The 22,108-nt window shown below is 37.5% G+C and overlaps 1 protein-coding gene across 7 annotated transcripts in view; it reads left to right on the top strand.

Annotated features, from left to right (window-relative positions):
* The window catches only part of LOC118745617, a 314,215-nt gene extending 293,651 nt beyond the window's left edge, over positions 1 to 20,564 (top strand). For 6 of the 7 annotated variants that reach the window (XM_036479139.1, XM_036479137.1, XM_036479135.1 and 3 more), the window contains 4 exons: positions 10,436 to 11,326; positions 11,388 to 11,553; positions 16,317 to 16,679; positions 16,748 to 20,564. In XM_036479139.1, the coding sequence (XP_036335032.1) occupies positions 10,436 to 11,326; positions 11,388 to 11,553; positions 16,317 to 16,679; positions 16,748 to 20,371 (5,044 nt within the window). In that variant the 3' untranslated portion in view covers positions 20,372 to 20,564. The remainder of the gene's footprint in view (positions 1 to 10,435; positions 11,327 to 11,387; positions 11,554 to 16,316; positions 16,680 to 16,747) is intronic. The other variant, XM_036479140.1, reaches the window with a different exon arrangement.
* The last annotated feature ends 1,544 nt before the right edge of the window (positions 20,565 to 22,108 follow it).

The raw sequence follows: 22,108 nt of genomic DNA, 5'->3' as shown, positions 1-22,108 counted from the left end.
TCAGTCCCTTTTATCTCTAAACCGCACTAGAAGAAAAAGTCTAGCTTGCGCAACCTTGTTGAAAATTAGCATCTAACCGTGGTTGCGCACATTGGGCATTACAATCTGCTGAGATTTAGAAATAAAAGAGACTGATGCTTTGTATTTTGACGATTTGGAATGCACCCTATGCTGTTCTAAGGCCAACAACTGTGCCAAGTTTGGAGAAGTAGTTCCTAAAATATCGCAGATTTCGTATTTCTGAAAATTACCGTTATATGGGAAGTGGGCGTGGGTACAGTCCGATTTCGCCCATTTTCAATACCAACCTACCTTGGATTAACGGAAACCTACATACCAAATTTCGTTGATATATCTCAATTTTTCTCGAGTTATCGTGTACACGGACGGATGGACAGACGGACGGACAGACAGACATGGCTTAATCGATTTCTCTATTCATTTTGAGCATTTATGTATACATTTGTCTATATCTATCTCGATTCGTTTTGGCTGTTACAAACAACCGTTATGTGAACAAAATTAATATACCCTTGTGCACAAGTGCGCTCGGGTATAAAAATGTGTGTTAAGCAACGAAGATTAAAAATCGCTTTATAAGTAATAATATTTTGTAAACTTGTACATAGATACGCGTAAATATATAAATATGCAGATATATTCAATGTGTAAAAACAAAACTGGACTACACACTAATTAATTAAAATGGTGTAGTAATTTAATTTTTTAAATTTAAATAAAGCATGAATTCCCCATGGAATAACCGAGTAGACAAAAAATATATAACGGTAGAAATTGCACATACATACATACATATATGAAAGAATGCCCACAGGCGACGCCTCTAGCCATTGTGTATTACAACTTTCAGTTATCGATGGAAATTTTTTTAATCCCCCCTCTCGCCAAATCCTGGCTACGCCACTGTGTGAGCATATGAATAACGACCGCTTAAAATCGATCTCAAATTTGTACTTTCGCTATAGAATGTTATGTAGTTTCACTATTGTCAATGAGATCGAATGCTTTGTACTGCATGCGCTCCACGTTTTTCGTTTTCAATGTCATTAATTGTTTATAATGACTTTCGCTAAAATTTCAAAATCAAAAGTTATCAAAACAAATTCTGTGGGACTGAGAAATATTATTTTCTACTTTTTAGTCCATTTATAAAAGCGTTGTATATTAAAAAGTTTTTTTTTTTATTTTATTTGTTAACTTGGCTGTCGACTTATTTACATATAATTTTATCTTTATTTCGATGCGTGCTAATTTTGACAATTAACACAAAATTAAAATAAGTGTTTTTGTTTTCGAGCTAAAAGACTAATAAATGGAAACACGGAACTTAAGAATAATAAGATTTTTTTTGAAAATAATAATTACACTTTATTAAGAAAAAGTAGAGAAAACTAGCGATGCATCCAGTTTTTTGAACAGACCTTTGACAAATAATATTCGATAGTTACATAATTCTTACCTAATCAAAGGTAATCTTTTCACGCGCAAATAGTCGACGCTCTTTATAGCCAACCGTTGAACATTTCCGCTGGAAATTCTTACTATTTTCTTACTCTTTGACTTTGAATTATGAAGGAAGGTCGACGTAGGGGCAGTCTTAACGTAGCATCTCCACAGGAAAACAGATGTTGGATACAATTTTTTGTTTGTCAGAAATACGTTTTATCAGTGCACTTGCACAATATTCACATTCGCAAAAGCTCCGCATTGATTATTGCGAATGCGAATGCGAATGTCAACATTTATGCGGAAGTTCCGTGGTTGCAAATGCGAATGCGAATATTCGCAACAACCCTGGTATGTATATATAGAAAATTCCTTCAATAAGCACCCAACAAGCAAAATAAACTTAAAGAAAGTTTTTTTTAATTTTTCAATTATAAACATTAAGCTTACAAAACGTTGATTTTTTATTTATAAAACGCTTGAAAGTAAGGGTAATATAATCGAAAAGGAACATTGGTTATAAGCGTAGAAATATAAACTTGTAATGAATTTTCAAAAGAAAGCTTTTTATAAGCGTAAAAGTGTAAGCTTATAATAAAGGTTCAAAAAAAGTTGTTTATAAGCGTATGAATATAAACTTACTAAAAATTTTCAAAAGAAAGCTTTTTAAAAAATTTTTATAACCCTTTATTTAAAGATATTATATTAAAAACTAATACATAGATTGCTTAACAACTAGAAACTAAAAGAAATGCGAATTTTCGGCGGACTCATCTACAGTCGCGAAAATATAAATAGGGAATAGACATTGTAGCATACAAATTCACGATAACACACAAAAATTAAGCATGAAAAAGTTAATTATTACATCTTGTTGCGTGCTTTCAATTACATGCGGTTATTGGCAAATTGGAAAAACGACATCGATGCAGCTATATATTGCGCTTCATCGCCGCCATTCTCATTGATGAACTTTTCTGAAAAAATTTTAATACATTTTTAATTGAATGTTTAACTAGAAAGGATAAGGAGAACTCATCATTTGAAGACTCGAATGCACCACCGATTAGCGCAGCGGGTCCTGGATTGGATTTTTTTACCGCATTGGTTTTATTTAATGTTTTCGTTTAATAATATATTCTAAAAAACGTAAACACGTCACTTACGATTGAAAAAATGTTATATTTACTACTTCATGTCGTTGGCATTTGCATTTCATATATAAGTTTAACAGCCGCACTCAGAAACGTCCCTTAAATTAACTCTAACGGGCACACTTAACTAATGATCGTTAAATCTGTTAATTAATGTTTCTCTCAGATTTAAAAATTATGAAATGAAATATTTAAGTATGGCCCCAGTTGCGGCCCTTCATTTTTGTGGCATCACTCACTTTTTTCGTTCAGTTTGAAATGAAATATAAAAATAAGTATTTATATCATTTTGCGCGCACCGGCTCAACAGACGCAATGGCTGAGTGAGCAGAGCACTAGCGTGCCATTCGAGAGATCCGAGTTCGATTCCTAGGGCAGGAATATTTTCTTTTTCCTTTTTTATTTATTTATTTTTTTCTTGCTTAATCTTTATAAACTAATTTTATTGGATTTGTTTTTGCTTTTTTGCTCTAATTTTCTTTTGATTTGTAGATTTGATTATTTTGAAAAGGAAATATTTTTTTTAAATTTAATTAAACTGTTTGCTAAAAGACAAACAAGACCAATAACAGGCCAATTCTGGCATCTGTCTTTCAACTCACCTCAGTCTTTCGAGAGACAAAAGTCTTTATCTACTATCTTGAAAGTCCTTTTCTGTATTTCGAATAACTAATTGACAGATGTGCTAATAGTGTTATTATATTTATTGCTTAGCAATAAGTTTTCTAAAAACAAAACGAAATGAAAAACAGGAAAAACTAAAAATTTTAGAAACTGAAAGTGAAAGAAAAATGATGAATCAAAAACGTTTCCAAACGTTAAATAAATTAAAAAATATGAATTTTTAAGCAATAACAGCCGCACTCAGAATCGTTTAATGATTACTTAAGGTAGTGTTGCCCAAATCAGCACATATGTGTCGCGGGCGACTGCGCGTGCAAAGCTTTGCACAGCGGTGCTTGTCTAGCGCGGAAGCAAAAAGTTATCGGAAGGGGAAAACGAAGTCAACAGAATAGTGAGATTGTATGTGTGACAGTGATAGAAAATGAGTGTGCATTGTGCCATTTTCGGCCCTTTCGGAAGCAGCCGGCACCTTCAGCACAATCGATTGATTTTCGGCACTATTTTTGCGTAACTCAATGTAACTAATAAACATTTCTTTCGGATCCGCAATTAAAAATATTTTTTCGTTGAAGGTGTTGCACTTTTTTTCTATACTGAAATTTGTGTACATCATTTATCATTGTCTAAGAAAAACTATAAAATAAAGCTTAATTTGAAATATTGGAATAAAAAACAACAACGCTACACGCAGATTCATCCATATAACATAAAATTCGAACGTTCGTTATATGGAAGAAAGTGCGCAACACCGCAAACAGAAAAATTCAAAAAATCAATGGTATTTTCTAGACACTTCAAACTTGCACATTATTATACTAGAATGAATGGGCTACAAAATTGTTAACCCAAATCATGTCTAAAAATTCTGAACAAAAACTGTGAAAATTTGATGAAACTTTTTTGATTTTATTCATTCTTTCAAGTTTCGATTTATTTGCAAGGTTTTTGTTTGATAATGAGCTACAATTTTATAAAAAAAATTATTAAAATTATTTAAAAAAATAAAATAAACACCGGGTGACCGTGTGATTTTGTCAAAGATAAAGACAATGATGATAAAACATTAATACACTATATAGGTCAGTTCATATTAATGAACATAAAATGAGATCACTATCGATAAAATGGAAATCCTCAAGGGAAATTTATAATTTCAACGCATGGAATTTACATACATTTTTTTACTTTCAACCCCCGAATTGCTCAATTACTTCTATTTCTGCAGGATCGCCATTAGGTAAATTGCATTTCCAAAGACTTTTTCAAAATAAATAGCGATGAGGGATATTTCACCCGCCGGTGATAAGAAATCGCAATCACCATAACGCACATCACTAATATTACTGTTCACAATCACGTTTATATTCAAAATTACAACTCATAATTTCGTTTTGTAGCAAATATGAAATATAGGTATATCCATTTACTTAAATGTAAACGGATTAAGAATCAAAGTGCTAGAAGCATTTGAGCGTTTGGTACAAAAAGTATTTTTGATGTTGAAATTGTTCTTAAAATTAAAAAATTAATTGTACTTTTGTACATTCTAAAATTAATTGTACTGAAAAAAGTACAATTGTACTTAAAATATCAACACTGTTTCACTGGCGCTGTATTAGCTGCAGCGATGCCATATTTGAGCGTACCCAATTTTTTACCGATAATAACTCATGCGAGGGATTTGGGCATTGGGCATTTTACAAGCCTATTAGGAAGTATACATATCTGTGTTCGTATAGAATAGTAGCTTATGTCGGAAGACTGGCTTTAGTATAATGAACCATTCGCAGCATACGATTGCGAAAGACTCACTGGCGCCGAGTCGTTGAAGAACTCTTGGAAAATAAACGTAAAAGACGGTAATGTTAATGGCGATGCTAGCAAAGTATAAAGTTTCAAAAAAAATTCCTTGTGGTTTAAAGAATATAGGAAATGGTACATTTTACTAAAGCCAGCCTCCCGACATAAGCTACTATTTCATACGAACACAAATATATTCGTCTACAAATAATGTTGATTATTTTAATTAAGTCCTAAGATAAGTTTGTGAATCTTATCAGTGTTCTATGTAAGAACCAAAAATCAATACCCTCGCCAATTAGAACTTTTGCTTTAAAAGAAAAATATACATAGCGTATTTACTCAATACTTGGTCTGGCATCACTGTTTGAGCATTGATGTGCTCAGCTCACTGTTGCCAAGGTCGTGCATTTTGCACTAAATTTAGTGCTTTTGGGAAACCAAAAAGCCAAAATAATTGGAATTCAATGCTTGGTGCGGTATTTAGTGATGCTTTTTTAATTGAAGCACACCGAATGCATTCATAGGTACATATCGAGCCCTAACCGCCAAAATAACGTAAGCGAAATTTTTTTCTAAATTTTCTTTTTGATGCAGAAACGTATCTAGATGCTCTAGGAATATTTCTGCATCAAAAAGAAAATTTTGAAAAAAATGTCGCTTACGTTATTTTGGCGGTTAGGGCTCGATATGGATGTATGTATACACTATACACTAATATTCTACATTAAGATGGAATTCATTTACTGAATAAAATGTGAGGAATAGGTAAATTAAATATGTTTTGCGTTGCTATAAATGTATTGAAATTAATTTATTAATAAAAACGTGAGAAAATGGATATGTGTGTATATACACTTTTTACTGAATCAAAAAAATTATTAAACATGATAATAAAAATTTGGCGCTTTTGTTTTAGAAAAATTGGCTTTTTCTGGTGGCCTGATGCACACTGGCTCAGTTGTCGCAAAAGTACACATACATACACACATTTGTACTTGAAAAAAATTGTGTAGTGGTTAATATGTATACGATGCCATCTCCGTACAGCTCACTTCACCTCGCCAAGCACGCTCGCGTGCGCGCAGGTTGCCCGCGACGTCGACTGCGTGCACCTCTGCTGTGCATCCCTAACTTAAGGTGTCCCTCAGTAACGATTTGAAAAAATTCCCTCTCAGAGTCAGTTAATGATTCGTTAATGGCATTTAATGAACATTAAAGTTAAGTAAACAAAAACCTTTACTTAACTTTTTTAACGAATGATTTTGAAATTTTTTGTTTGTTTTCAATAAATCTCAATTTCGATAACGTTTCTGCAACCGTGGCAATGGCCCAGTGAGCAGAGCACTTTCGTGCCATTTAAGAGATCCGAGTTCAATCCTCGGGAATGAATTTTGTTTAATACTACTTTTTTTTTTAGTTTTATTGCTTAAAAAATTCATATTTTTTATTTTATTTACCTTTTGGAAACTTTTTTGATTCCTATTTTTTCTTTCACATTCAGTTTCTCAAATTTTTAATTTTTCCTGTTTTAGAAAAGTATTTTTTTCATTTCGTTTAGTTTTTAGAAAACTTCTTGCTAAACGATAAATATAATAACACTATTAGCACGTCTTTCAAATAGTTATTCGAAATACAGAAAAGGACTTTCAAGATAGTTACCGAAATATAAAGACTTTTGTCTCTCGAAAGATTGAGGAGATTGAGGTGAGTTGAAAGACAAATGCCAGAATTGGCCTGTTATTGGTCTTGTTTGTCTTTTAGCAGACAATTTAATTAAATTAAAAAAATGTTTCTTTTCAAAATAATCAAATCTATAAATCAAAATAAATAAAATTAGAGCAAAAAAGCAAAAACAAATCCAATAAAAATAGGTTATAAAGATTGAACAAGAAAAAATAAATAAATAAAGAAAAAGAAAATTTTCCTACCCTAGGACTCGAACTCGGATCTCTCGAATAGCGCGCCAGTGCTCTGCTCGCTCAGCCATTGCGTCTGTTGAGCCAGTGCGCACAAAATAATATAAATACTTATTTTTATATTTTATTTCAAACTGAACGAAAAAAGTGAGTGATGCCACAAAAATTAAGGGCCGCAACTGGGGCCATACTTGAATTTTTATAATTTTTAACTCTGAGAGGAAACATTAATTAACAGATTTAACGGTCATTAGTTAAGTGCCCGTTAGAGCTAATTTAAGGAACGTTTCTGAGTGCGGCTGTAAGACTAAAAAAAAAATTGTATTAAAAAAAATTCGTTGCCGAGGATTGGACTCGGATCTCTTGAATGGCACGAAAGTGCTCTGCTCACTAGGCCATTGCCACTGTTACAGCGACGTTATCGAAATTGAAATTTATTGAAAACAAACAAAAAATTTCAAAATCATTCGTTAAAAAGTTAAGTAAAGGTTTTTGTTTACTTAACTTTTACTACGTTTATACGCACAGAATAATCGACTTAATTGAAAGCGCATTGACACCGTACACATTTCGCTCTGGTGTTTATACTTACGGCTTTATATCGGCATCAAAGTAACCGTCTTCAAAAGCAAACAAAATTAGCTGTTTTCATTTGACATTTTATAAGTTAACATAATGGAAAGTGATAAAAATCTAGTTTTATTCGGAATTATAAAATCGTGGCAAAGAAAAAGAACGAATATTATTAATCAGCTTTTAAATACTGATGCGATTATTTGGAATTTGAGCGGAACGGCTGATCTCCAATTCGCTTTGACTGAGAGCGGTGTTTATACACTCTTTTTAACTGTAATCTTTCTAAAAGTAATTTTAAACGACTCTGAGTGTGGCTGTAAGTTATTTATAAACATTCGCTCTCAAAACATATTAAAGGTTTGTTTGAAAAAACTTTTAATAAGCTTAATATTAAAAATGCTTATTTAACGCTTATTACAGCAAACTTACTTTAAGTTATTTTTAAAAACATTTACTGAAATGCTTGTTGGGCATATTTCAATACAAGTATAAGTGTGTTGCTATAATTATGATGTATCTTTTGAAATCGAGTTCAGAAAGGAAGCTTTGACAATCTAGTCCCCAAAAGCCTACTTCTATCCTGAGTGATGGTTGCACCATTTTCCGGGAACAAGCGCTCGCTTGCTACGCGAATGATCAATGTCGATGTTTTTCACTCGACCAGCAAAACATCGATATTTTGAAAACATGGATGCATCGTTTGCATCCCTAGAAATGACGCAGTATGAAAATTTTGTCAACGGTGGATATGCCACGCCTGAAGCCACACTCATAAGATTCAATGGTTCATGAATGGTACGGAACAGTCGGTAGGACCATACCATGCTAAGTAGGCTTGTCGCACGGTAATTGGATCAAACTACATGACATCTCTTCTTACGGATTAGGCAATGTACACTAATGGGCTGAATTAGTATTAAAAAGGGCAAATGGCAACTGAGTTGCTATATTGGCAATTGCATTTTTGTGGCTGTCGCGGAAATTTTGATTGAGATAATTTATTTCTCTTTTCAACTGATCCTTCAGCTTATTTACACTTAAAAAATTTTATAATCTTCAACTTTATAGCACTTAATATCTTCAAGATGAGTCTATCCAACTCTGCAGCCGTCTTTGAACAGCAAAGCCGGTATACCGTCCGTCACGGGGCCTTATTACGGCTTTTCTCATCTCTTCTTGGTCGAGTGGAGGGAAAGGAGTTTAATTCCAAAAAATTTGTCTGGGTTGATCTTCATCAAACCCGCCACCAGTGTGCTGTTCGATATCCTTGAGAAGTATTCTCTCTGTATCCCAAGTGTACTCTGGAAGTCCGTGTTTTTCACCCGAATCATTGCTGTTCTCACCTCTTCTTTGTCTGGGTTTATCTCGCTATTCAACAGCGAGGAGTGTTCTCTTTTTTATAATTCAAATCAGGGTTGTTGCGAATATTATTCCAAAATAAAAGTCCTTTCCGGATAATAAACAAACGGCCTGTCCGAATTAAACAAATTTGGTATCACATGAAAGAGGACTGAAAAAGCTTTTAAACAGAAATAACGAACGACCTCTATTTATATTTTTTATAATTCTATACTATAATACTATAAAAGTCATATACCTGACACAAGGTTTGTTCTATGGTGATTAATTAACATTTTTTATTGAAATATTTTTCAATATGTGGCTTTCCTCGTTTAGGCATTTTAGTTTTAAATTTAAGTCCTCTTTCATTTTATACCAAACTTGTTTAATTTGGATAAGCCGTTTGTTTATTATCCAGAAAGGACTTTTATTTGGGAATAATATTCGCAACAACCCTGATTCAAATGTACTCTGGATTTCTGTTACCAAAGTTCCATATTTTTCTTTGCAATAAGCAGCCCTAGATTTGAAGACTTAGCCTGAAGACATTTCAAACTCTTCGCACTCAAGGTTTTCTGGCTCTCTTTTTTGCTTCTTAAAAGGATATTTCTCTTCCTTCAACTTTCCTCGGTATATATCTAAATTATACCGCGCATCGCAAGTGGCTGGGGCTTAATTGGTCATACCAGTTATTTTCATGTGAGTGGTGCTAAACCCACAGCGGTACAAGGAGTTTGGGAGATCAAATTCCACTGCTCATTTGAATCCGGGCGATAAGAGGTGGTCTTTTTAAGTCGATTTGAAAGATTTCGGCTGTTCGTTGTCATTACAGCTCTTCGACATCAAACGGACGAAAAGCACATCAAAGCGCTTGTATGCTTATTTCTGATTTCTGGTACCATACTCCGTCCTCGGCAAAATCGGTCATCCTCTCTTTGAAGTTATTGCAATGAAAACTAAATATTCACGCTGTTGGACCAAATATATATTCTTTCCTATATAAAAGTGCTCCCACCAGCTCAAAGCTCGGTGTTTCAAACTTTACGAAGTTATTTACAAACAAGGTTTTTGACATCCTTAGACGCTGTGTGTGTAAGTCATTGCCGAATTAAGGCCTAATTGCACGCAGAGAGATTCATTATTCCTCTATGCTTTCCCCCAGAAATCCTGAGAATATATGTATGTCTGTTTTGACTTCCCAGTTTCGCCTCATTTAGAGCCATACCACTTTTGCGCGGTAGAGACAAGTTTGTGGCCAAAATCTGTCTTAAACATACTATGATCTGGTCCAGTTTCCCCAAATTGAAGCATGTTTTTGTCTTATATTCTTAAACACCTCTTGTTGTGGAGAACTATGTAATCACAACCGACATCGGATTTCCTGCTAAAGCATTCGCAAATATTTCTAAGTTAGTTTGTATAGAGCCAAAACAAGGAGGTAGCAAGCTTTATTCGGAATTGATTTTATCTACGTATTTGCAGCTTTCGATTCTCATTCGCAAAAACTTTAAAAGTGCGCAGTAAGTAACGGTACTTTTGCATGTTTTATTGCAGTGCTCTATCACCAAACAATGTCAAGCATGAAAATCAGGATGACGGCTACGAAACCAGTGCCGGAGATGTGCTCACCCCGAATTCACACAGCTCTTCGACGCATTCGGTGACGCCACAGCATCAGTTGCAGCACGGTATCAACCTTATCCCACCACCCAAGTGTGAAGAGCAACAATTAAAAATGCAGCAACCACAACACGCTGTTGGCGACGTAGTCAACCAACAGCAAGCCCAAAACAAGTCTTTGGCCCAGCAAGTGATGCATGATCTGAGAAATACAGAAAATCCCAATGACGAACTCTCAGGTGCCGCGAGTACAAATCTATCTGCGAACCCCTACGCATTTATGGACGAGGATATATCCACTGCAAATGCACCTGCTTCGAATGCAAGTAACCCCATAAATGATAGGGCCTCGAATATGGTTCAAGAACCGCAGCTCAATGGCGTCGGAGAAGTGATTAGAAGCAATGATGCGGCAGCGTCCTATATGAGTGCTGCAGCAGGTGTGATGGGTCAGGTGGACGAAATGTTCAGCATGCAACGTCAACATCAACAACAGCAGCAGCAGTTGTTAGTGGGCAATAACGAAATCCAAGAGTCGATCGAGTACAACCTAAAAATAAAGCTAGCAACAGCCGGTGCGAATATGTTGACCGAGAGTGAACAACAGCAGGCACTACAGCAGCATCAACAGCAGTTGCCAGCACAGCCGTCCCAGTTTGTTTTTAGTGAGAATAACGTAATCCTGAGGCCACCACAAAAGAAGCGGGGTCGCAAAAAGAAAATCCAGCCAGGTGCCGACGGCGTGCTGCCTTTATCTATGCAAATTATACCAGGAAACAACAGTAATGGAGGAGCAGGTGACCCCAACAATGAACTGGCTTCCAAGTAAGTACTTTGCATTATCTCTGATCGAAAGTTTTTTAAATTCGCGTCTATGATTTTTAAGCAGACTTGCGGATAACCCCGGATTGAATGCGAACGAAAATACCGTCACCGGTTTGATGAAGGGCAAGGAGCGCAAGAAACATGACCGCTTCAATGGAATGTCTGAGGAGGAAGTTGTTAAGCGCACACTACCCGACCATCTATGTGATAATCTCGATATAGTCATAGTGAGTGTAAATTTCCGATTGTTTATAACTATTAACTTAAACATTTTCTTAGCCAATGTGTATCTTAATTATTTTGTAGCTCGCATAATAATTAGTGTTGTTCCGGTAAAAGTAACTACGAGTAAATACTCGATACTTTCTTCAAGTACTGAATACTTTTTGTACTCGAATCCTTCCCACAAGTACTTGCTGGGTATCAAATACGCGGTTAAAGTATTAACTTGCTTTTCCACGTATTTAGATGTTTGGTCGTGACAATATATGAATCATGCTTCGTGCTTTTGGCAACACGTTTATACCTCAAGTTGTATCCTACCTTAACTTGTATGAAGAAAATAAAACAACATAGCGGTAACGTTGAGCAGTTGTAGAATCGGACTTCGGCAGTGCGGTAATAAGTGAAGTTGGCTTAAGAAATTAAGAAACTGTTAATGCTGCGTTTCCGTACAAGTCAAATTTTCAGGTCTTGCAAGATTTACGGCTACTATTTCTATAGGTTTTAGCCGAAAGTACTCTATCAAACTTGTGGCTACTCTTTTCGGTCGGAAGGTCAAAGAATTATGCCGCCGCGTAAATGCTATATCATTACGGTGATCATCCGTCCTTTATTTTAAAGGACAGTCTTTTATTTTAACTTTTATATATATTTTATAATTTTTTCAAAATAAAGAACGCCTTTTGTCCGTTATATCTCAAACTGTCCTTTAAATTAGCTCTTCAATTTTCAGAGGTAATTTTTTAAACTTAGAATATGAAAAATAAAAATGTCCTTTACAAAATATAATGAAAACCTTCGCCAGTTCGTTTCACACCCAACTTAAGGGTTTTTATTTAATAGGTAATCTTTGCACAATCTATAAAGCATAGGAAAACTTGTGCCCAGGATCGTGTTGTATGCTGAGTTTCCAGTTCCTTTGAAAGAGAACAATAAACCCCTGCTGCACAGTGGTTCAAAACTGGCATTTAGTGTTCGTAATTCACTGGAGCCTTCATTTTATCACTTTATTTGATATTTTTTTTTTTTGAAAAGACCAGTTGAGCCTGATTTGTGAATTTTTATTTTTAGTGCAAAATGCAGAAAAAGTGTCAATTTTGAAGAAAATGTTTTCTCCTGTTCCAGTTAATAAATGTTACAAGTCTAATTGAAAACAATTGTACGGTTCGCCAAAACGAGAAACTTACAAAAATAAAAAAATGTTTGAAATGTTATAAAAAAAATTTCACCAAAATAATTTTTTTTCGGTTTTTAGTAAAAATTTGTTGAAAAATGAAGACTACGGTGAATTATGAACATTAAATTCCAACTTTGAACCACTGTGTGCTGGCTTCGGCGTGGTAAACGCATTTTGGTAGCAAAGGAAGACCTTGAAAAGGATTGGGTTTCATTTTTCGCAATCGGTTAATCAACTGGTAAATATTTCATTTAAATTACGATATGGGTAAGGTACTTTTATCGTACAAGTTGTATGTACATACGTATTCCCAAATCATTTTGAAAAAAAAAAAAATTTCCTTTATTTTACGTTGGTTAATATGGTCACCGTATATATCATGGGAAATAAGAATTTATATAATCATTTCTACGGAATGTTATAATGAGTTCGATACGAGTAAGTACCATTTGTAGCATCGATACTTTTCTTCGATATTTTTAAAGAGTAGAGGAATCGAGTACATGGCGACATCGGAACAACACTAATCACGATGTATGGGTGAAAACAGTTAAATTTTCTAACACTCTCTGGGAGGGTATTTCAGGAAATGAAATTTTTTTTGCACCTTGTAAAAACTGCTAAATCTTTAACTTTTTTATTTGATGTCCGATTTCTCTAAATGATACACCATTATAAAGCCATTAAAAAAGCATTTTCGTTAAACAACGGCTACATTTTCACATTTAATAAGTAAATTAATATTTAAATTGAGGGATTCAGGTTTGCTATATCCTTCTCGGCAATTGTCCTTGACAAATAAGTATGTATGTAGCCAGCGCGCTCTTCATCACAAACTGCGTATTTTGTGAATGGCATAGGAAATCTGCAATGAAAGTAATGATAGATATATGGGCAAATCTCGGGAACCGCGCGATTCAATGCTAAAAAACGTAAAATTTTAAATTGAACGCACAAAAATTAATTATACATCAAATTGTTTGAAACCCATTGAGCAAACCTTAAATTTCCTTTTGACTATCTCGGCAGCCCGTTCGAAAACGCGCGATATCAAAAAACTGTTCAAGAACGCCCTATTTCAGAATTCGTTTCAAAAACGCCCTATCTCAGCACATTTTCAATACATTTTGAAGTGACATACATAGGGTGTTTGTCAATAAAATTCTGAAATAGAGCGTTTTTGAAAAGTTTTTTGAGATAGAGCGTTTTTGAACTGGCTGCCGAGATAGGTCGATCTTCCACTCAGCGTTCGATTATTTTTTTTTCGTGAAGTCAATAAAACAAAGTTCTTACTGACTACTTAAAGCGATTAATTATGAGTTAAATATTTTTGACCTAATTAGAAAAAGTACTATATAATCAATAAACCGTATATAACAAAGAAAGAAAAGCATCTTTAGGCAAAGAGAAATCTAAAATGACAGAACTCGAGATCTCATTAAAATCACGGAGAGTACGCGCCAAAGGAGCATTTTTCGCATAATTAGTTTTAACCTCATCTGCGTAGAAGGAATAAAATTATGTCAAAAAACCGCAAGTAGATTTAAGTATGAACTTAATTTGACTATGAATACGCCCCAATATGGTTTTGAAAATGACATAAATCAAAGAGTTTTTTTGGTGAGTTATTTCCTTCCATGTAAGTAATATACATTCCAAATATGATCGGAACATAAATACCGGGTTTCCAAATATCTCGACACCTGCGCCAACGTAACGGATTAATTCGTCTTCAATTTGGCTTTGTCATCGGGCTCTGAACTAAGATGAAAGTTTTAAATTTCTAGTACATTGGGAAGTTGAAGAGAAGTTAAATAAAAGCGTGTAAAAATGTAAAACTTTTATTCAATGGGGTTAACATAAAACTACTAAAAAAAAGAGATAAACTATTTTTCATTAAAAGTCTTCAAAAATATTTTGATTTTTGTTAAGAAAGGTTATATGTGACCTGGTCTACGAAAAGGGAGCTTACGTGCGAAAACTAGTTTTCTGTGAAAAAGCTGTTAAAAGTAAGCAACTCGTTTCGTCAGTTTCTCATTATCTCGTTAATTGTTCTCCGCGCCGGACGTCCAGTAAGTGTTGTTGTTGGTCCAGTAAGTGTTGTTGTTGGTCGGAATATTATTATAGTTCATCGTGTAAGTTGCTAGTGTGGAACATTTTTATATATATATATTTTTACTCTTCTTTCTCTACATTTTTAGTACACTTCTAAGCAAGTTAGGATTTTCTGCTTTTCACCACGTGAAAAAGAATCTCATCTTCCATCCGAATCAACCAAAAAGTGAAAATTGATTTTTTGACACCTAAGCCCCCTTTCCGTAGACCAGGTCACATATATTAATATAATTTCATAAATTTCATGCCTTTTGCTTGTTCTCTTTTAACTTTTTGTAATTTACATTCGCAGAGGTTTAAGGTTTACAAAGGAAACATCGATAGTCGCCATCAATAATCGATGTTTAGCGAAAATGCAAAAACATCGATGCATTGATAGTGCTATCGATGTTTTCTCCACCTCTAGCTAAAAATTTTCCATGCCAAACGTACTACATAGTTAAGGTTCGTCGATATTACAAGCAAAAAACACCTCCGAGCTGATTTCCCTCCATTCACATTTTCCAAAGGTATAAAAAGCTTAACAAAAGGGGACGGTTGAGGTGGCTGACATTCAAACACGATAAGGGGGAGTCCGGCCTTGGTCTCATTAAATCATGTTCACATTATCGTAGTTTGCGGCTCATTAGTAATTTATAAGCAAATCGTGATGAAATCAAATAATTTCGCCTCGTAAAAAAAAGAAAAAAATTATTTGTTGTTTATTTTAGTAGCCATTGTTGAGGAGTTTTATAAAAAATAATGCCTAAAAGTATGCATCCAAATATTTTGAAACGAAGTACAAACCACGCACTCGTACGTACACGTGATAATGAAATATCTAAATCATTAAAGCAAGTCAAAAGGCACTTGATTTATGTGAAGTAATTTGATAGGAACTAAGTATATATGGTTTGGAATTATCTTGCTTCCCACTCAATTGTCTACATGGTCCCATATCTTGTCACTTGGTCACTTGGCTACAGACTATAGCAATATTGCCGGAAGCAGCAGGGTTATGGAGTTGTCTAGACATCTTACGGAGTATAGAGGGGAGAAAATACCATTGTATACCTGTGAACTGCACTTGCATAGATGGGTCGCATGTCAACTCGATGGCCAAAACTAGCGTATGGGCAACAAGCCACAATTCTCGCTACTGGTGCGGGCTCTGAAAAGTCAATGTTTCATGGTAATACACGCGGTGAGATTAAAAACCTCGTTTGGGGTTATCATTCACAGCCACGTATTAATGCTATCGCATAGGACAGCTTCTGAAGCGGCCAAATTCACCCTGACTATCCCAACCTAAGATAGTAAAAAGTAAAATTAGATCAAAAATATAGGAATGAAGTGATGTAAAAACATCAAGTCAAAGAGCTCTCAAAAAATAAATATATACTAAGTAGAAGTATACATATATCACTTTGGGTTAAAATTTTAAATTTTAATATCACAAAAGTACCGTAACGAATAATATGTTTTCATCGTTCGCAGATTGGCATCAATCCTGGCTTATTCGCCGCATATAAGGGTCATCATTATGCTGGGCCTGGCAACCACTTTTGGAAATGCCTTTATCTGTCTGGCCTCACTCAGGAACAAATGAGCGCCGAACAAGACTACAAACTGTTGAAATATGGCATAGGCTTCACAAACATGGTGCAGCGTGCGACTAAGGGCTCAGCCGATTTGACACGCAAAGAAATCAAAGAGGGTAGTCGCATTTTACTTGAGAAACTACAGCGATTTCGCCCGAAAATCGCTGTTTTTAATGGTAAACTTATTTTTGAAGTCTTCTCTGGTAAAAAAGATTTCAATTTTGGGAGGCAGCCGGAGTGCGTGGAAGGTACTGAAACGGTAAGTACTTTTAATAAAATTTCAGCTTCATATTGTACAACGCCTTAATTTTGTTTCGCTTTTTTTAGTATGTTTGGGTTATGCCTTCCTCATCTGCAAGATGCGCACAATTACCGCGAGCTGCCGATAAAGTTCCCTTTTATGCTGCGCTTAAGAAATTTCGCGACTACTTGAATGGGTTAATACCACATATGGATGAATCTGAATGCATTTTCACCGAACAGAAAATCAAACAGGTTTGCGACCAGGAGAATCAAAAGAATCTCGTTTCCACTGCTGGTGTGGCTCCATCAGGTGCAGGCGTATTACATGGATCTGTGGCAGCTTCGGGAATGCCCGGCACGCCCGATGGCATTGGCATTATGTACAACAGCATGCAAATGCGGTCAATGGAAGAAGGCGCAAATATTTTGACGCAGCCGCACGGAAATAGTGGTATCAACAACGACGGCAACGCTTTGAGTGGTACGGCTCTTGGAGTTTGCCGGGATGCCGCCAGCTGTAGTGGCAATCATATAGCTGGTGCCGTTCCCGATCCGAGCTGTGGCATGCATTCGGACCAAGATAAATTTCATGGCTTTCAAGGAGCATCCGCTGAACCTGCTTACACGTATCGGCCCGATGAGAGCGTACGCGGGCAGAGCGTTGCTGGTCATGCACCCGGACCAGGCCCACCACCAAACGCAGTTCCAAGTGCCATAATGCAACAACCCAATAACGAAAGCTACATGATGAACTCATACCACGGACCATCGTTGCCCGAGAAAAAGAAACGCGGCCGTCCGAAGAAGGTCAAAGAACAGGACATAATGAACCCTTCTGCACGTAATCGTATGCAAATGATGGGTCAGATACCGGGCAATAACGACTTTGGCAACATACTGAATCTGTCAATGATGGGCGGGGGCGCAGGTGGCACGTGCGTTAACGATTCACTGTTGGGAGTTGGTATGGGCAATGGCAATGGCGAGACACCAAAGAAAAAACGAGGTCGACCGAAGAAGGTGAAGCCCAGTCCTGAAACACAGCAAATGACAAATTCACTTATTCAAGTCAAGCCGCATTCAATGTCGATCCAAGCGCTTACAGGCATAGATAACAATTCACCCCAATGCATGCAACAACAACTTCAACAGCAGTCCAACACTATCTACGGCAGCAAGGATTTAGCGCAGCAGCAGACGCAGCAAATGTTCACTTCTAGTTCGCCGATGAGATCGCCAGCACTAAACTGTTCATATGCTGGTATAACGCCACCTACTTCCACACAATCAACTCCGCCAACACATCAGCAACAATGTGACAAACTGCTCGACAACAGCGGCGGTATTATGGAAAGCCCCACAAATTTAGTTAACGCACACATAGATAACGCTAGCGGTAGCAATGGAAGCAACAACGTAAACAGTTTCTATGCCGCCAAAAATACTTCCCGGGGCGTAAACTCGAATAGCTCTGAACATCATGAAAGCTTGTCGGTATCCACACCGTTGGCCAACTCAGTGAGCGACCTTGGCAACGAAATTCCAACAAACTCGTCGGTACCCGTATCGATTTCGGCTTCGCACGAATCGCATTTGGGCGAATCGCCACCGCCTAGTTCACCAAGCATCTGCGCTGTGGACTTCGAACCTCCCGCTACTGGTGCGTCCCTCAGCAGTGAGCACGATAGAGAACTGCAGAACCAGCGACAACCTACAATACCACAGCACTCGAGAATACAGCATCAGCAGTTGCAACAAAACGTGCGCTATACAAGTCCAGGGGACGAGCCAGCATCGGAGCATCAAACGACCGATCATTACCAGCAGTGGCTTGGAACACACACTGGACTTTCCCTGCCTGCGCAGTATGCCCACCATCAACATCAACAACAACAACAGCAGCAGCAGATTCAGCATCACCAGCAGCAACAGCAACAACAACAGACGATTAACTTTGACGAGCACCAACAGCTGCATCACCCCCAACACTTGCAGAACACGGGGAACCCACTTCATGAAATATCGACTTCTTCAATGCACGCACAATGGCAGCGCCAGCAACACTATGATGAACTCGTCAGCAGCAACTATAATATTTCGTCGCCACATGTACAGCTCCAGCAACAACAACAGCATTCTAGCCCTAACATGCATCATCAGACACAGCAACAGCAACACCAGCATCTGGCCGAAAGCCAGCATAGCCACATTACGCACCATCACTCACGCCTGGCTTCCGATGTTAGCAGCAAAAGTCTTTCCGGGCTGGAGTCACTAGTTGATCAAATTCCCACAATATCGGAGAACGACTCGGCATCCATATCAACAGCGATGTCGAACAATTCGGTCAGTGCGGCTGTTGAGAGTCGCCTTCAGAGCCTGCAACAGCAACAGCAACACCAGCAGAATGTACAGAACCTTGGCACAGGCAATCCACCGGTCGACATGCATGCTGATCATTATTGCACACCCAACAGCGCCGTTAACGGCATAGCCGCAGTGTCAGACACAAGCGACACAGTTACTGGAAACAACAGCAGCGGCAGCAACACACCGCACCCAACCACTGGGCTCTTCAGTGCGAACTCGCCTGGAAATTACAGCATCCACAGACTCAACTCGTCCGCAGCCTCTTCGCCAGTTATGATGTCTCCACGCCATCAACACCATCAACAGCAGCAATTGTCAGCTCACCAGCCTTACGGAAGTTCAGTGAGCGCACCACTAATGACAGATGTTCTCTTGCCCTCAACACCGCTGACGAGCTCCGCCAACCATACTAACAGTCCAGCAGACAATAGCATGGCCGAAGATGCGTCCAATACATGTACACCACCAGTAAGCAGCGCAGTCTCTTCAACGTCTACCAGTCTGTACAACAGCCCATCCACGTCGAATTTGCACAGCATGGGCAACAACAACTTTTCTGTCAGCAATCTAGCAGCTTCATCCGTTACATCTAACAATAGCTGTAGCAGCAATAGCAACTACCCTTCCCTGTCGGCCACCTCAACTTCTGCTGTAGCCAGCAACGTCTACCATTCGAATTTCATGGCGGCTGCCGCCTTGGCCGCAGCAGCGGCGAATTCCCCCACATCAACAAACACTGCTGCTGCAGTGGCTGCACACCATGCCGCCCACCATGTTGCCCATCCGCAGATGTATATGGACCCCCATGCGCACCTATCACCTCATATTGCCGGCGTCAACTCCATGTATGCGCCAGCACCAACACACCACCACCACCATCTGACGGCACATCATCCGGCACACCACCACCATCATCATGGCGCATACAGCACTGGGCAACACAGCACCGCCAGCGACTATGGCAATCCATATTGCAATCCCAGCGTAACCGGCGCAGCACAAGCCACTTCGCTCCACTTACCAAGCCCCAACTATCCGTATGGCTACGGTAATCCTGTGGCCGCCGCGGCTGTGGCAGCAGCCCAAGGCAACTATCCGTCGACAATTCATGCCCATCACGGCCAGTCATCGGAGGCGAATACACCCCCACCTCCTGGCGCTGTTTCGGCTGCTGCGGCAGCTGCTGCAGCTGCGGCGGCCGCTGCTGCCGTCTACCACACACACCATCCACATCACCCGGGACATCCACATGCCACACATCCGCACGCCCATGCACATGCGCTGTCGATGTTTGATCGACTGAAGCCGTCCGATATAGGTGGTTACGGTGGATTCTGATGGTGAACACCGAATTTAAATTACAACTATGGGGTGATAGGTTGGGCCACGCCAAAGGCTGAGCTTATTACTTTTATTGCATAGCAGAGCTATTGAGTGCTGTGATTGACTAGCACCCAGCAATCACCGATTGATCACAAGCTAGACAGTCTCAAATTAATTTAAATAATTTCAAATACACCTTTAAAGATAACTATATGTAGATTAATCAACTAAGGCAACCAAAGACTAACGAATTTGTGGTGTGAATTTCTAAAACTGATTTCAATATTGGCAACCTTGTATCTGATCTTTGTGGGCACCCACACTTACAATTTTCAGGGCGCAGCCTTGTATGCGACAGTTATGAAGACATCTTACCAGCGGCGCAAATGCACATTACGTAATCGAACACTCCTTCAACTTACTTTGCCATAATAATGGCCGATTTGTGGTTAGCGTCCTTTACATGCTGGCTTTGTAATCGGAAAGGATGATGTAACCGATTACTCTTCGGGCGTTCATTACAATTGCGTTTCATTTGTAAATTATAATGCACATTGTAAGCAGACTTCCTACAATGTGCATTACTATTTTAAATTGGTCAGCGGCGTTTTAATCAATTATTTGTATGAATTACGCAATGCACCCCATTTAGCAGTGCGCCGCCGGGTTATACCCACTTTCTCTCTTCTACACGCTAAATATGAGCAAAAAGCGCTCGCATTATCTCTCGAATAAACAAAGAAGATGTCTGTGAAGTTGGCATACGGTATGACGCAAAACGACAAAAAAAAAATGTTCCTGAAAAAGAAAAAAAAGTTCTGGATATTTTGACAAAACAAATTGCTTTGAAAATTGTGTATGCCAGATTCACGCAGCATAGGACATGTGGCAAAACGGCAAATAAAAAATTGTTCTGAGCAGTTTTTCAATAGTTCTAAAGTTCCTGAAAAGGAAACAAAAAGTTCTGCAAAATTACGCCGAAAAAAAAAAATTTCAAAAAAGTTGAAAAAGTTGAATGTTTGAAAAACTGTTCTGAGTAGCTTTTCAAAAGTTCTAGGGTTCCTGAGAAGGAAAAGAAAGTTCTGCAAAATTACGCCGAAAAAAACATTTTTTTCGAAAACGTCGAAAAAGTTAAATTTATGAAAAAATTAAAAGTTAGAACTGTTCTGAGTAGCTTTTCAAAAATTCTAGAGTTCCTAAGAAGGAAAAAGAAAGTTTTGCAAAATTACGCTGAAAAAATTAAAACTGTTCTGAGTAGACTTCCTATAGTTCTAGAGTTCCTGAAGAAAGTTCCACAAAATTAGGCCGAAAAAACATTTTTTTCCCAAAAGTTAAATTGTTGGAAAAAAAATTAAATTGAAACTGATCTGTGTAGCTTTTCAAAAGTTCTAGAGTTCCTGAGAAGGAAAAAGAGAGCTCTGCAAAATTACGCCGAAAAAAGCATTTTTTGCGAAAAAGTCGAAAAAGATACATTTTGAAAAAAAAAATTAAAACTGTTCTGAGTGGGAAAAAGAAAGTTCCGCAAAATTAAGCCGAAAGGCATTTTTTTTTGAAAAAAGCCGAAAAAGTTAAATTGTTGAAAAAAATTTATTAAACTGTTAAAACTAAATTAAAAAATTGTAAAAACTGATCTGTGTAGCTTTTCAAAAGTTCTAGAGTTCCTAGAAGGAAAAAGAAAGTTCTGCAAAATTACCCCGAAAAAAAACATTTTTTCGAAATAGTCAAAAAAGTTAAATTTTTGAAAAAAAACCA

Source organism: Rhagoletis pomonella, unplaced genomic scaffold (genome assembly GCF_013731165.1).
Source record: "Rhagoletis pomonella isolate Grant_MI unplaced genomic scaffold, Rhpom_1.0 Rhpom_scaffold_00009, whole genome shotgun sequence".
Classification (NCBI taxonomy): domain Eukaryota; kingdom Metazoa; phylum Arthropoda; class Insecta; order Diptera; family Tephritidae; genus Rhagoletis; species Rhagoletis pomonella.
Note: the sequence above shows the minus strand (reverse complement) of the source record. Positions and strands in the feature narration are given on the sequence as shown.